General features: G+C 39.4%; 1 protein-coding gene across 1 annotated transcript in view; it reads right to left on the reverse strand.

The window, feature by feature from the left end:
- Window positions 1–2,159: 2,159 nt before the first annotated feature.
- The window catches only part of trmt44 (tRNA methyltransferase 44 homolog), a 14,883-nt gene continuing 905 nt past the window's right edge, over window positions 2,160–16,137 (reverse strand). Inside the window, exons 2-11 of the mRNA XM_079671369.1 lie at window positions 15,637–15,754; window positions 14,827–15,046; window positions 14,684–14,752; window positions 14,221–14,328; window positions 13,226–13,297; window positions 11,033–11,139; window positions 10,521–10,704; window positions 8,979–9,327; window positions 4,428–4,544; window positions 2,160–3,585 (exon numbers count right to left, since the gene is read on the reverse strand). Coding sequence (XP_079527495.1) covers window positions 3,350–3,585; window positions 4,428–4,544; window positions 8,979–9,327; window positions 10,521–10,704; window positions 11,033–11,139; window positions 13,226–13,297; window positions 14,221–14,328; window positions 14,684–14,752; window positions 14,827–15,046; window positions 15,637–15,754 — 1,580 coding nt within the window. The 3' untranslated portion in view covers window positions 2,160–3,349. The remainder of the gene's footprint in view (window positions 3,586–4,427; window positions 4,545–8,978; window positions 9,328–10,520; window positions 10,705–11,032; window positions 11,140–13,225; window positions 13,298–14,220; window positions 14,329–14,683; window positions 14,753–14,826; window positions 15,047–15,636; window positions 15,755–16,137) is intronic.

Consider the following 16,137-nt stretch of genomic DNA (forward strand, 5'->3'; position numbering starts at 1 on the left):
TTTAGCAGCCTTCCTGCTCCATTATCTAAACCTATCAAAGTTACTTTCGCCAAAAAACATTGATTGATCCTCTAACACGGAAAGTACAATTAAAAGTAAAACATAGCAACTGTTTTAAATACAAGACGCCAGGACACAGTTCTCAAACAACCGTTAGCTTGATTAGCTAGCAACAGCTAATACAATCTATCATCCAATGTCTGAAATAAATAATTGCTTCAAATATTACAGTGGATAAATCTTTCCCTGTTATCATTGTGAAAATGAAAAGCTGGAGGTGTACTGAGAAGGGAAAGAAGATTTTTTTAGGGCAGCAACAGTCAAACAAAAGAATACATTTAAGTGACAGCTGTCAGCGTCACATTGGTACACCGTTCCCTTCGCTCAGAGAGGCTGCTGTACGTGACCAGGCCCTATAGAGGCACACTGAATAAAGCATGAGGCAAACAGAGGAAGACATGTTGGTTTAGTCACAGAGATGCATCAACTTCTCCATGACCTAGATGTCAGGCATTGGGAGGGATTTTGTCTTTCTGCTCTGTGTTTCATCTGTCCTTTCACCATCTTTAATTTATTGTGGGGGACATTTTAAAAGCTGATGGGGAATCATTATTTGGAATAGCACAGAGTAGGGGTAAGAAACCAAGAAGAATTGAAAGACTTTCTCAAACATGAGAAGTACCATTTGGAATATAAACTGAATACGGTTTATTATCAGACGTTGTGTAAGAAAGATCCACTTTGGAAGGTCAAGGAAAATGTTTTGTTTACATAGTCCACCACTGAAAAGGCAACACAATCCTATTATGTAGAAACCAATACTGCACAAACAGGAGTTCATATTGATATGTGCGGCTATTGATCTCTCCCATATAAATATGTTACTGGTTCTCACCCTTCTTAGCCTGTTGCCTTTCAGCCCATACTCATAATCCCCCATCCCAGTATTGAAATGTACAAGTTGTGAGCAGTTTGACCGGAGTGACTTCCCTTTATCTGACAAGAAAAAAGCAAAGATTGGGGAAAAGTTTGGAAAAAATAAGCATTTGCAGATTATCATTTATTTCAAATATATTTAAATTACATTCATTTTTTAGAATATAGGACCAGAACAGCTCAGACTTGACATGACAGTTTAATTATAAGGTACGTGTATGCAGAGAAAACTGTTTTTTTTATTGCAGCAGTTTTTGTTTTTGGCACTAAAATGCATTCTTTGGGTGGGTGAGGAGCAGCCGACCTCCTATTCAGTGTTTACGTGAGGGCAGATTCCTCTGGTCTCTAGGCATTGGTGCAAGGCAGACACGGAGACATAATGATGGCTTATTAAACTGGGTTCAAAAAGTCATAGCAAGAATGGCTGTAAATGTGTGTGGAGTTGGGGATCTGGCAGATGAACGCCTCCATGTCTCAATCCTCTGTAGTTAAATGTAGGGCAGCAGGTCGATTGCATCGGCAAATCTTTTCAGACCGCGAGCTGCAGGAATATTTTCAAGGATGAATTTCTAATGACACAAGGGGGAAGGGCAGGAGATGGTGAAATTATTTAAGTAAGTCATTAAAACCCACACTAGTGAACATTACGACTGAGTACTACTTGTCAAAACACAACCACAATCAGTTTAATCTATCGCATCACTTAAATCTCAATGGCCTTCCATCAACGGCCAATTGTTCAGAAAACAATTACAGCTTTAGGCCTTTTCTCCATGTGTCGAACCTGTGGTCAGACTAAACACATGTATGTCTTCATCAATGCCCAGTGACACAGCCATTGAGCTGCAGAGGATACGGGGGCATCCAGTTTCATAGTATGTTACCAAGGATCTCCATGTCAACCACAGTATGGATGTTATGTCTCAGTGGACTTCACCGTTTGTACAGAATATCAGTATGACAATACGACACCCTCTGTCCTTAAGACTCTCACATCGTACAAGGAAAGACTTCCAGAGAAAAACCCACAGTTTAAAGGGAAAAAATGGGAGAAATCTCAGGGAGAGCAACAGGCCTAGACTTGTAGTAATTTTCACCTCTTTTAATACTTTTAGCCTCATTCTTGAAGAGAGAAGTGAAATGTGCCAACGTGACGGCCGTCTTGGTGTGTGGTGCGAGATGGGAGATGTAGTCCATTGAGCGGTTTCACACAAAAAAAAGTGTTACTTCACAGTTTTACAACACATTTTTATTTTTTTGACTTGCAAAATTATCTTTTAAATTGACATGTGTAATTTGTGGCACAATTCAAACGGGATCGAAAGATAATCTTTCTCTCTACATTGACTTCAATACATACTTTTTCCGAAATAAGTTCCCATGGAGGTCCCCCAGAAAGGCAGGGACTTCACCTCTCTATACATCCACAGAAAGATCCAACTGGCCAGCCTCACATGCATACACATTTGGGTATCTGTTTTCTTTACCTGGCAGAAAAAGGCTTCCATAAAATACCATAAAAACTAAGAAAATGTCTTACATACCTTTCGTGTGAAGCTTTTATGAGGGAATACTGCACACAGCTTGCTGACTTAAAAAAATATCCTGACAGCATTTTCCACATCTTAATGTCAATTTCAATTCTTCATCTGAATGTGATTGATCTAAATAGTCTGTCCTTATTGCATCAATAGTTTGAGATTGATGGCACGGACATTAATAAACAAACCCAGAGGACATACTTCCCATCACCATGCTGCAGTCCCTGGGTGGGCCTTACTGTTTTTGACATTTGAGCCACGGGGTGAAGGCAGCTGTTAGAGACACAGCAGTGAGCGCCCGTCCAGAGGGGACGACACGTAGCTCACCCCTCAACTCCTGCCAACAAATAATTCATGCCACTAACATTTACTTTGTTCAAACGCCGTCCGTTCTTTATCCACCGCCCTGCCTGTTAACCTCAAAGTACCTGTTTGAGGTGAATTAACAGCCTTCAAAGAAATATATAACAGCTTTTAGAGTTTTTTATGCAGTGAAAGTTGAAAAGTGGTCAGCAAAAGAAAAGTCTATAAAGGACTTCATTATCTTAAAATAAAAAAGGAAAAATGTAGTTTGAAATACACTTTAAGCGATATTCAGTGTACAATTGAGCTTTACAAAAATCTATTCCTTGAATAAATCAAACTAAAAGGATAATTTGAAATTAGAGATGTCAGCGAGCTATAACAGTGAAAGCTAAAGCTGCATCTGGCTCAGAGGGAGAGAATATTGTAAAACTTTCCCAGAAATGACGTAATGTTGCTTGGATCTGAACTTCTTCCTCTTTGTGGCTTCAGGGCTGGGAGTGGAGTCCTATTCAGGAAGTTCTATGGGCAGAGATACACATAGTGTTCATTTGGAAAGTTCCTCAAGTTCAAATAAAGGCATTGTGTCTCATCTTCTTCAGAGGTTTGGTCGAGGGTCGCAGCTCATCAGGTCCGTGGGCGAAGGCACAGAGTTCGGCCTGCAGGGGGCAGCGCTGAGGGTGGTGGTCGTAGAACCAGCAGGCGCGAGTTTTCAGGGCCCCGGGGGCGAGGGGCTTTCTTTTTGTATCCGCCCTGGAGGGCTTCCTGTCCCGCCAGTCTCTTATATACACCCGCCCTCCTTCCACTGAAAGAGAAGGAATAACGAGATTTAAAGCCTCTCCAGAATGAAGTGCTCCTTCCAAAAACTACAAATAAATCTTTTTGCCTGAGTTATTTTAAGGATCCAGAACTCATAATATTTACTGCGTATCAGAGACGACACCTGGTTGAATCATCAGCAAAGATCTGAGTTATTGTGTTGGAAGATATCTGACTTGTACGGGGGAAAGTGGGAGACCTTAGAGATGACAGGGAAATTAAAAATATTGAGGGAATGAGGAAAATGTACTATTGGATTTCACCAAAGAATAAATATTGTCATTTTTCAGGCTCATATCAGTATTGTGTGCCTCTACTATGACATCTTTTAAGCCTTTGCAGACCATTGACATGCACAAAAACCTATATTAGAAACTACAGGAAAGGGAAAACCCCAAAAAGCATAATAGGACCTCTTTAAAAATATCTATATCGTAGGACTTATGCGATAGAGAGACACATGTAAGACCAAATACCTGATATTAATATTTCATAAAAATGTAGACACAATAAGATTTTTTACAAATAAATAACCATCAGTAATTTCGATATTGAATTGGTTGATAAAGACATATTGTGAAAATTAGAAAATCACATCAACGTATTATAGCCTTTCAAAAACAGGGAAAGGACAATATGCCAAATAATGATATAGAAATCTAGTATCAAAATATTGATATATTGGCCAGCCATATTTTATTCTGATTGTTAAAATCCATGTGTCCAAACACTTGTAGTCCTAATATGTTGCCCTTTAGGGAAAAACACACAATTTCCTCTATTGTATGATAGCTAAGAGAATGTATATAAAGCGAATGGTCCAACTACCTCTGAAGACTTGGTGGTTGTTCTTCAGCAGTGTCTGGAGGCCTCCACACTCCTTCTTCAGGAGCTGCAGGGTTTCCTGCTTCATCAGCCCAGCCGCCTCGTTCACAGAGAGGCTTCCTGAGGAGGGGGAGAAAGAGATAGATAAGAGCAAACACGAGTGACAAAGGAGCGGGAGGAGGTCTATCGATGTCACAATCATCAATATATTAACAAGCTGCCTCAGGCATGCACAGAAATCATTTTTATCCCACCACTACAGAGTTCAAAACAAGATTCAGATGAAGGCGATTGGCTGGAGCCAGTTGTTTCAAGAGAGGCAGTGCTATGAGAATATGCTACAGAATATGCTAATAGGGTGAAATGTGATTGATGCTATGTTGGAACATTTTTAAAAGGACACCTCAGTCACTGTCTTTCTGTGCGAGTAAGGCCTGTGAAATGTGCTCAATTACAGCTGCTCAAACAAGCTGTCAGAGCAACCAGCATGCATTTCACCGCTGCATCCCACTAACATCTATTTCAGTGCGTGAGTCACTTTTGTCACCCCCCACTGGGACATTCATTTTAAGGGTGGTTATTGAAATGCCTATGCTACAAGTTAGCGAGTAGTAAGCATATAAAGGGCGTTGGAATGAGATTTTCTATATTTTTGGAGTTGCCCTTTTACCCCCAGAAGAGAATTCAATCATGGTTGACCTTTAGTTTGGACAATTGACAGTCTGCCTCCTTCTTCTCTGACATATTGGAGAGGGACACAAACGCACTCGTGCTAACAATATTTGACTTAAATCTGCAGACACCATAATGCAATCTTCATTTCAGGTATGCACTGTTGGCCTAGTGATTATTGAGAATGAGAGCATTTCAATGTGTCATATCTTTTCCTTCGCTTTTGATCAGTCTTCAGTTTGGCAAATAAATAAATGTACAATTTGAAAGACAATATATGGAGTTTTATTTGTACTTCTACATGACATTTTTGATGGTGATTGTTCTCAGTTTTCTGAAACATATTTTCCACCCAAATGCATCCTGGTGAAATTGCTGAGTTAATACCTAAAATATGCAACACACTCCCACATTCACAGACACTCGGAACGGCCAAAAGCAGTCAAGTGCTGATTGTGAATCTGGGCAGACTGCCGTCCTATAGCCCAGACTCTAGGGAGCTCAAGGCCTTAATATAATATCAATACAACGTTTCGAGCTGCCCTTTAATGCCTACAAAGTTAATGCGGATTAATGGGAGAGGGGCAGTATTGACAGAGAAGACTGTGCTTGGCTAAGACCAAAGGAGATGATTATTAATTGATCGGCTTGATGTACAGTACATTTTTAAGGCTAAATGTCCCTTGTGCAGAGATGGCCGGTGATTGTTTGCTTTTTGTGTTTTTGCTGCTCATGCCAATTCAGAATCAGGCTGGATGGAGTAAAAAATGAAAGAGAAATCTGTTATCAAAAATAGCATTAGCTTTACCCGAAAATCTGAGTTATCAAAAGGGTTCAAGTTAGGAGATAAAAGGAACAGAACTATCTTTTATTTTTTTATTATAAAATACAATTGTGTAAAAATTGAGAGAACACATGTACTCATCATATTAAGATATATTATAACCAAAATAAAAAATGAACTGTATCGTAAATAATCCCAATCAATTGCCTCTAAATGAATGGCCCTGAAATACACATATCGAGTATAAAATTAATCTGCAGATGCTCCGGGTCAAAATTAGACCTACTGATTACAGTTTTTGAGCCCAAAAAAGGCCCAAGTGTGGCCTGCAACATACAAGTCAAGGCTTGCTTTTAACTTCCCCGTACGCTGGAAAGGCCTTTTGCTACTGAAGCAGTTGTTGATCACCAAGGGGTTAGTTGTCAATGACTGTATACACTACAGTCCATCAAATAATTTCTTTTTTTAATTGTGAAACCATAAGAGGTCCTTGAACACAGTCATACATTAGCACAGCTGATATTAGGCTCATGGGTCGAGTAGTAGTCTATGCAAGATTAGTCATAAACAGATACACACACACGAACAAATGAATCACTTCCAAGCAGAGATAATCAGGGAGGGAGGATGATGATGATTGTGCAAAGAATAACAGCTGGGTCTTCTGAAGGATTGTGGGAATAAATTTGAAAGAATTGAATGCACCCGTCCGTTATAATACTGTACCCACTCTCTCTTTAATGCAGGCTATGTTTTGAACATGTATATAATATATGTGCAAACTATACAAGGAACATCATCATGAGACACCATGTGAACTTTTGGCTTACTGTACATGTCTTTTGAAATGATAAAATATTGCATTGAGTAAAGAGTACAAGTTAGATCGAGAGCTATACACTGACTTTCATTCTGAGCAGCTTACATAACTACCTGAGTCCGGTCAGCAGTAAAGCATGCATGAATTAGTAAATCCACTTAAAGCTGAAGTAGCAGCATCACACGTTTGCAACTTTCACGCAATAACGACTATACAGTATTTAAACCTCATTGCACAAATATGAAGCGAAGTAGCAGCAGCAAGGCTTGTGTATTGGCTTCACATAATGACATTTCCTTCAGTAAAACATAGTTTCTCATGATTTTGATCATAAGATACTTGTACAAATTGTAATACACAAGCCAAACAATCACTTTTTAATACTCAATTGCTATGAATATAAAAACCCTAGCCCTAGATAGCAGTATTTTACACCCACATTCAGAAATTTACCTTTCTTTCCCCTTAATTATTGTTATTTAAATGTTAAATGACTGTTTGTGTTTGACAACATTTGGGCTTACACTAAAGCGAGGAAGCTATTTAACCAAAGATCTACAGAAGTAATCATTCCAATATTAAAAATTAGTAGATTAAAACATCAAAAATCCTCACAGTCTTTGAAGAGGCCATTTCAAATGGAGAGAATTGAATCTCAGATGCCTTTCGATGACTGAGGTTCTTGTGGATCTTTCCAATATAGGCTGGTTCACCCTGAATTTACCCTTTGTTCCTTCAGATAACTGGTAGGAATACCTCAATACAAATGCATTCTCATGCATAAATCATAGATGCTGGTGCATTATTCATCAAGTCATCTCTATGCAGGGTTACTGACTCCCTTCATTTGCTCTCCCTCATATTTTCTACAACTAAATGCAGCACTGACATCACGACATATAATTTTTCAGTTTTTAATCATAGTAGTCCTTATGTCCTTATCTCTTTCATATGGGATGTGTGTGTGTGTGGCAGCAGTGGTGCGGAGGCGTTGACAAAGGTGATGCGTGGGCAGTGCATATGTGTGTGTGATGCGGCGTGCGTATGTGGCACTCTCTGTAGCACGCAGTGAAGGAAGTGCGGCTGGCAGAGAGATAGCTACGGAGTTCAAAGTGGCGTCACTGTGTGTCATGAAAGCCTTTCCGGATGATGCCAAGAGGGGGACAGGGATAGAATACATGAAAATATATTTTAAGGTAGTAGGCTACTGAGGAATGTGAGAAGAGATTATTTTGTGTTGTTTTGGAACATACCCTTTCACTTTTGCTGCTTCCCCGTTTGTATTCCTTGTGCTAGGCTAAGATAACAAGCTGTTGGCTTTAGAATTATATGAATGTATAAAATGTTTAACTACCCATTTAATACCTGAACTATGTTTTGAGATCTGTTATACCATATACAAATAATATGCCACACAAATGTATACAAATGTAGAGGTTTTATAGATTGCTACAAAACTTAGCTAATGGTATGAATGCTATTGCTAGCGTTAGCCAAAGCTAAAACTAAATTAACTTATTGAATATTGACCATCTGTTTATAAAAATGTAACCTTTTTCATGTAGCCTACTGACCTATTGTTAACAGTGTAAAAATACTAGTTCCACATAGTTAAATGAATCAGCTAAACCTAAAGCCTGAAGGAAAAAAAACAACAACAGGCCAACTCCTGCTAAAGCTAACATAACTAGCTTAGCCAGAAGCAACTATCTCAGATTTTGAATCTAGTTGAATTCATGCCATAGCAGCCTTTAAAATCACACAATGTATTCAATTGAAAAACAGACACCTAGCAAAAGAGATGTAAACAATGATAATGATTTGATAGACACACCAGTTAAAATGTAGGACAAAGCTTAAACTAAAACATTGTGTCTGTAGATCCATAGAGTGTAGCTAGCACCTGCAATGTTTTAGTATTGTGTTGGTTTCAAAGCAGTGGTTCTTTAAGGTGACTTAATAATAATAAAAAGTCCTATCACAGCCTTAGTATCTGTAACGTTTGCCAACCAGCCTGGAAACTTTGGCCCTTATCTCCTCAACTTCCCTGCTTCAGTAGATACTAATCTCTCCCTTTGTAGGAGATATTTATAGCTGCTCGGCAACAGAAGTAATGAATGCAGAAACTCCCAAAGTGCACAATAACATGACTGGATCAGTGAGATTCTCTGATAATGTGTTCTACTCTGGATTTAATTTGAGCCTGTTCATCGCTTCTGTAGCAGCTCATGCCCAGGGAGACTGATTTTTGGAGTGTTATGTGGGTGTTGTGGTTTACCTCCTCGATTCCAGTCACTGGAGGACCCTCCGCCATCCTCTTCAGTCATTCCCAGGATTACATTAGCAACCTGCAGGACCACACCGTTGACCAAGTCCCGCGGGAGAGCAGCACAGTTTCGAACCGTTTCCACCTTGTCTCTGGGCTGGAAACCAACTCCCCAGCTGCTGTCAGGGGTCCTGTCAAGGTCTCCCTCTCCATGGCAACAGTTCCCGTCACTTCTGATGTCTGACCTTTGAACTGTGGCCCCAGGGGCTTTCTGGCGGCTCTGTATGTAATGAGCTCTTCGCTCCTCTGCCTCGGCCTCGTGAGATATCTGGTAGTTTCTTGACTTTCCCACCAGACACACCTGTGGAAACATAAGCTAAATGTCAGGGTTTGAGTCCCATGGGTGCCGCCGAGTGTCCAAGGTGTACAAAAAACACTTTGAAATTAAGAATACGAGTCCTAAATATAGGTGTTATTATGGACAGAAAACTGAATTATGCCCACGCAAATCATTTTAAATATATGTACTGATGTTGGGGAAGCTTTCCCTCTTTCAAACAAGCATATTTTGACTGTACTTAACAGCCCTGAAACACTTGCTTGTGTTCATTACGTGTGTGTGTGTATTGAAGCCATTAATGGCCAGCTGTGAAGGAAACGTCCCTTTGGGAACGATAAAAGGCCTGATTTATTTCTGTCTGAAGCACTAATTGAGGATCAGTTGGAGGAAAGGCAGGGATGTACAGCTGTGCCTGTTTGAGGAACAGTAATACACTTTATGATAATTTTACAGAGAATTCTAATAACCTCTTTTATTAGAAAGAAATATGGAAATGTTATCTACTTTATTAGACATTCCCAGTGGAGAAAGATTAAAATCAGAGCAAAAAGAGATGAGTAACACCTACGACTTCATAGTCATATGAAGTTAATGTGCACTAGCTAATCAAGAAACCAACATTAACTTTATACCACCAACTGATTCACTATTTAGTCATTTGAAACACTTCTACTGATAAGACTGTGAAAGTGTTGTCTGTATATCAACAGGTTAAACCCATCTTTGCTATTATTTTGGTATTTTCCTGAAAATATTCTAGGTAAAATGAATGGCACAAGTGATACTTTAGTCATGTTTCCATCTGTTTTGTTATTTAGGCAGACCACCACACTGGTACCAGCTTTACACATAAGGGTTATTTCATTGGGAATATAATGCATTGCTCATAAAACCAAAGACTGTGATAAAAACCAGAGTTTGAAAGACATTGGTATTTATCAAGAATGGTCCAATGACACCATCAAGTTGCATTGTGGGAAGTGAAGGATGTAGAGGTTTTGCTGCGTGACCCAGGATAAGTGGAGCTTTGTGTGTTGATATGAACCATTCAGGACCATAGGACTTTTTAACTTGTTTTTGAGTATATAACAAAAAGGAAAAAAACATGTTTATCCCACAATATGACAAATATTTAGAATAAGAGAAGTCTTATATTAAATATATGAAGTCAACAACATAAGCATTGGTGTTTAGTCCCAACTCTGTGAGCCTACCCGTTTGGTGGAAGGTATTCTCAGGCAGTCCTCTTCCGTGTTGAAGCCACTGACTACGCTGACCTCCGTGATGAAGTCGATGTATTCTTTATACTGAGACTTCTTACAATGCCGTCTCTGGTATTTTGCAAAGAAGTCGAAGAAGCAGCACGGGAGGACGAAGTACCGACAGGAATAAGATGATCTGAAGAGAGAGAAAAGGAATATAATCATACCATGTGCCCTCGAAAATAAGAATTACACATTGTTTGTCTTTTCAACAGAAAGGAAACAACAATCCATTCCTAGAGATTATCCTCTGTTTCACTTTGAAGTAGATTTCTCAGATTGAGGCTCAACATCGCCACCAGGTGGACGCTTTAAAACACACTAACTTTTGTACTGACTAACACACACACACACACACACACACACATTCACACATCCTCTCTCTGCCCATAATGTTATTCCAAATTGGGGAGATCAGCTGGCCCTTCAGCTGCTGAGTGAGATTGTGTCTGCTGATGACTCGCCTGGCAGCTATAACGGGGATCCAGGGTGTGAGTTCGTCCGAATGGTTCCCAATCAGCCAGTCCGTATCCGGGAATAAGAAGCTCTCGCTGGGAGTAATTGCCTTTTCCTAAAATAGAAAAGACCCAGAAAGCACAAGAGATCCTTAAAGCGGGGAAGATGCAAGCTGGTGTGATTTCATTCTGAATTTGTATTTAAAGGAAAAGTCTTATCTCAAACTTTTTATATATCAGTGTGAAATGTATGAAAGCTGATTTAAACTTGGGCTTGGTTGGTTGATTGGATTCAATTGCTTTCTTGGCAAAATAATGACTTTTGGATGATCAAAATAACACAATTCCAGCAAACCAAGCTAATAATCTATGTAAAAACATGGTATATCGCACCAACATCCCACATTTTGAAGCGTAGTAGCTAGTGATGTCCCGATCACCTTTTTTTGCTCCTGATCCGATTCCGATCATTTGATACCGATTTTTCCCGATCGGATCTTTATGCAATGCATTAAGAGAAAAAAAAGGTAACAGATAACGGCTGGTCATCCAACGCGATGAATTCAGCTATCTTGGCTGTTATCTTTTTGGCCTTTTCACTGTTCTGGGGCAGGTTCTCTTTCCTTTTAAAAGTCTCTGAAAGTGTCGGTTATTTCAGTGCCCTTACCTGAGTGGCCGCTGTGTACTCGTTGTGTTGTTGTTGGTATTTGTTTCTCAGATGGCGTATTAGATTGGTCGTGTTGAACGTAGACTGTTCTTTCCACCACGCGGAACCTCCGCCTTGCAAACATTGCATCTGGCTGTTACACTGCCTTCGCTTTCAATTTTATAATACTTCCAAACTCCTGACATTTTCTCTGTCCCGACTCCCGAGTCACCAGCTGAACGTAGCCTCTCGTTAGCTTACTGCTACTATTAGAAACTGCGCCCTGCCCACTCTGTTGCCAGATTTAACAGAAATAAGCAACCAGGTCTATGAAAACAAGCCCAAAAGAAGCAACACATACATGATGTTGTGTAATTTTAAACCAAAACTAAGGCCTCAGGATGAACTTAAGATGTGAACATGGTCATTTTTGTTTTGTAACATTAAATAAAATAATACAAATATTTAATAAAAAATTCAAAAATCCCGATCCCCGATTTTTTTCTCCCGATTCCACTCTTTTGAAAATCACGTGATCGGCTCCGATCCCTGATCACGTGATCGGATCGGGACATCTCTAGTAGCAGCACTGAAACCTGTGAGGTTCAGAGAGAGCCTTCAAATAAAGGTTTGGGACTGCACACAGCTCCCCTGGGGGCCCAGAAAAGATTGGTCTGGCACATCCGCTCTCAAAGAATCAGTCAATAATAGATGAGCTGAAATGGAAGCAGTCAGCAGCTTGATGTCAATAAATGAGGAGGCAGACAGGAGAGTGAAGTGTTTTTGGGACAGGGTACCCTGCAAATGTGTGATTGTTCACATGTCTTGATTCACTGTTAGACCCCTGTGCAGCAGTGCCATTTCTCATTTTGTAGTTTCTTTAAGTGTAACACTGCCAGGGTAAAATGTCAGGGTGAACATTTTTCCTGTTTTATGACTGGTAAATAACAGGTAACGGTTTTTTCTTGCTGATTTCTGCAAAATGCTTCGAATCATCTGCAAGTATTGGATACATTAATCAATTAATTTTTTTGTCCATTCAACATCTTTTAACCCAAATATATTGTTTAATAACTTGTACTGTATACAACCAATAAAAGGACGAAACCTCTAAAAGCAGGACATCTTCACATTGTCTAAAAAAAATAATAGGATTGCATGAATTAAACTTGTAATGGCCAATCTTGGGTACAAAAACAGACATTTTAGAAAGGTGTTTTGAGTGTTATTAAAATGTAAAAACAATGGAAATTAAACATGACTTTCTCTTTTTACCAATACATGTATTCATGATGTCTTATTTTATATCTGCAACTCAAATGTAATCCTTACTTTCTTTGGATTTGTACATTCAAAAAGAACAATCTCGCTTCCAGGTCCATAATTAGCTATCACATGACACAGTGTTTACGAAATTATCATGGAGTTCAATTGTACTGTTTCGAATCCAGCTAGACAGACACAGCCTGTGATATGGCTTCCCTGTATTGTGTGAAGTTATAATAAACCTAAATAAGTTACAATGAGCCCCCCCTCTTCATGCTCAGCTTGCTCACCTCCAGCAGAGTCTGGGGGCCGAACATATCCCAGATCTTCCTCCTCCGAACATCGATGCCCTTTCCAGGATGCTGCAACACAAGACGGCATGACGGTCAGCCGATTGCTGCGTGCAAATTCAATTACACCTGTCCTAGTTTGTGATTGGTCGTTTAAGCGACACGGTACTGTGGATGTTATGAATTCAGAAACACGAATCCCCCTCACTATGCCTCACCAGCCCTGTGTCATTGATTAGGCTGCTGGTGACGATTTAAAAAGAACTCCAGTATTTAAATAAGCAGTTTATTTGTATTTATTAGTAGTTACATTTTTTATTCCTTCCTTGTTATAAGAGGCAATTATATTCATGTGAATCCATCGTATTAGAAGTGCCAATAAAGTAGCATGGCTCTGGCAGTCGGTCCAGACAGGAGATGCAATAGTTTTCTTTCAATAAATTGATTAGATGATCTAAAGACAATCAATCGGAAACTTTTTGAATAATTGGTTAATTGTTTACGTTAATAAAAAAAAAAGATAAAACTGTCGTGTTTTTCTATTTGCTGTTTGATTTAATCATATGTGATAGTAAATATAATATGTTTGTTTCAACTTTTAGATTTGGCCACGATTGAGACACTACTGGCAATTTTCATAACATTTTCATAAAACTTTGTGGAAGGGTCAAAGAGGAACCAATTACATGTTGCATCAGATACACATTCAAGAGCGAAAGCATTCATTATTTTTCACAAGTTAACATTGAGAGACAGGGGCATCAGGCCTTTGCGGAGGTCACTGCTCTCGGTTGTGCTTCTGAGTTCAGTCTGTTGTGGGTTTTAGGTGTAGGAATTTAGTAAAAAACTAGGCCTATTAAAAAAAGGTACCACTTATCTAAATAACACCATTTTGGTTTTACTCTTACTTTTCCAGGAGATTCAGTTAGCTTTTAACCAGGGAGTAACATACTGTAAATCAAAGACAGCCAACATTCATCCAGCACGTTGCTTACCCCTTCGTTGGCCAGTATGTGAACCAGGAGGCCGTTTCCACAGCCCAGGTCCACAAAGGACTGTTTTTCAGTCAGACCTTTCTCCACTCGCTCCTCCTCCCACAGCACCTGCAGTTCAGTGACAGAGATTCAACACCACTGTCTGATCATGAACGCTTTTAATCACCTGCAGATGCTGCTCACACCCTTTCACCTGCCTCTGGTGTGACGCATAAATCAATTTACTAAGCCTTTTTTCATACTCAGATTGATTGAGACTCTCTTGGATTCATGACCTAACAACATGTGACAGAAACAAAAAAAGAGCTTCACCTTAACATATATGTACAGAATGGATGTGTTTGTATACTTCGCAGTGGTCATACAGGTTAAAATAAATATGAAAAGACATATTAGGTATGTTGCAAAATAACTCTCAAATCGATCGTTATAAAACAATATTCAAAACCAGGTTTGAACTCACGAGGAGATATGTAGCAATGGCAACGTCCTCATAGACAAACTTCTCAGGATCTGTAACCTCAGGCCAAACCTAAAAAAAAACATTGGTATTCAGTATTACAAATCAAGAAATAAACAGATCTATTGTCGCTGGGCAGACTTTACCTTGACCATGGCCTTGTACTTCTCCTTCAGCGTCTGGTACATGACGCTGTACTTCTCCACCGGCAGCAGGGACAGGGTGCTCCTGAACTCGCTGCTCTTGCACTCGGTGGCCCAGCGCACCAGTTTGGGCAGCAGATCTGAGGACAGCCAGGGCAGCCTCGGGTACGCCACACCATCGGAGAACCACTGGTCTGAGGCCAAAACATGCAACTCCAACGACCTGCAGAGGAAGATTATTGTTACCGTCTTAAACTTGTTTATTGTGAAGTATTGTACGATCACTAAGAATATGCATTGTATGTTATGTCAGGTGACTTTACCGTTAGCACCATGAGCACAGGGAGCTTCAGTGTTACTCTGGGTTACCTCATTTAAATTAAAGTTAATCCGGGAATATGAGCTAACTGTATCACAGTAATGAAAAGGCCAGGTCTTTAATGTTGGAATTTCTCCTGGTTAATAAACCAATATTAAGGGTGTGTCTTCAGGAGTCAAATGTCAAAATCAATTGTTAAGAATAAAGAATGTGCTGCGGTTAAAGTACGCCACAGCAAATATGGACCCTGTAGTGTTTTAACAAAGTGAGGAGGGAATGGAGAATGACTAATAAACACCCTGCCGATAACATCCCCTCTGACAATTTTGTATCCTTTTTTTTTTTTTTTTTTAAATTGTATTTGTTGTGTTCTCTATGTTGTCTATCCCCTGTTCCTATTATTGTTGTAGCTGTAAAGTCACTTTTGTTTTGGCTTGAATAAAAATATATTTAAAAAATGGTCATGTAAAAATGTGTTTACATTAGCCACTCACCATTCCTCACAGTCCTGATGGAGGAGCTGGAACTGATAAATGTTTCCCCTCTTGAGAGAGACCTTTCCTTCTGAATCCTCTTCAAATGGAACAAATGTCACCTGTTGTCTGCCGAAGTCTAAAATGGATTAAAGAGATATAAAGAGGTTTTTATAGGAGAACAGAGTTTGGTAGAGCTTTTCATTCAAATCCACTCTCAGAGGTGGGAAGTAACAAGTACATTTACTCCAGTACTGTACTTAAGTACAATATTGAGAAACTTGTACTTTTCTTGAGTATTTCCATTTTATGTTACTTTATACTCCAATACAATTCAGAGGTAAATCATGAACTTTCACTCCACTACATATATCTAATTCTTTTGTTACTTTACAGACTAATTAATGATGTGAAATATAATCAACATTTAAATAAGACTTTCGTTACACCTGGAGTAAATTCTCAAACTACCCTGCAGTATGCAAAGTCATTAAAACAAGCTGCACCTTTACCAGTTTTGAT

This window comes from Notothenia rossii, assembly GCF_949606895.1.
Source record: "Notothenia rossii genome assembly, chromosome: 3".
In the NCBI taxonomy this organism is placed as follows: Eukaryota; Metazoa; Chordata; class Actinopteri; order Perciformes; family Nototheniidae; genus Notothenia; species Notothenia rossii.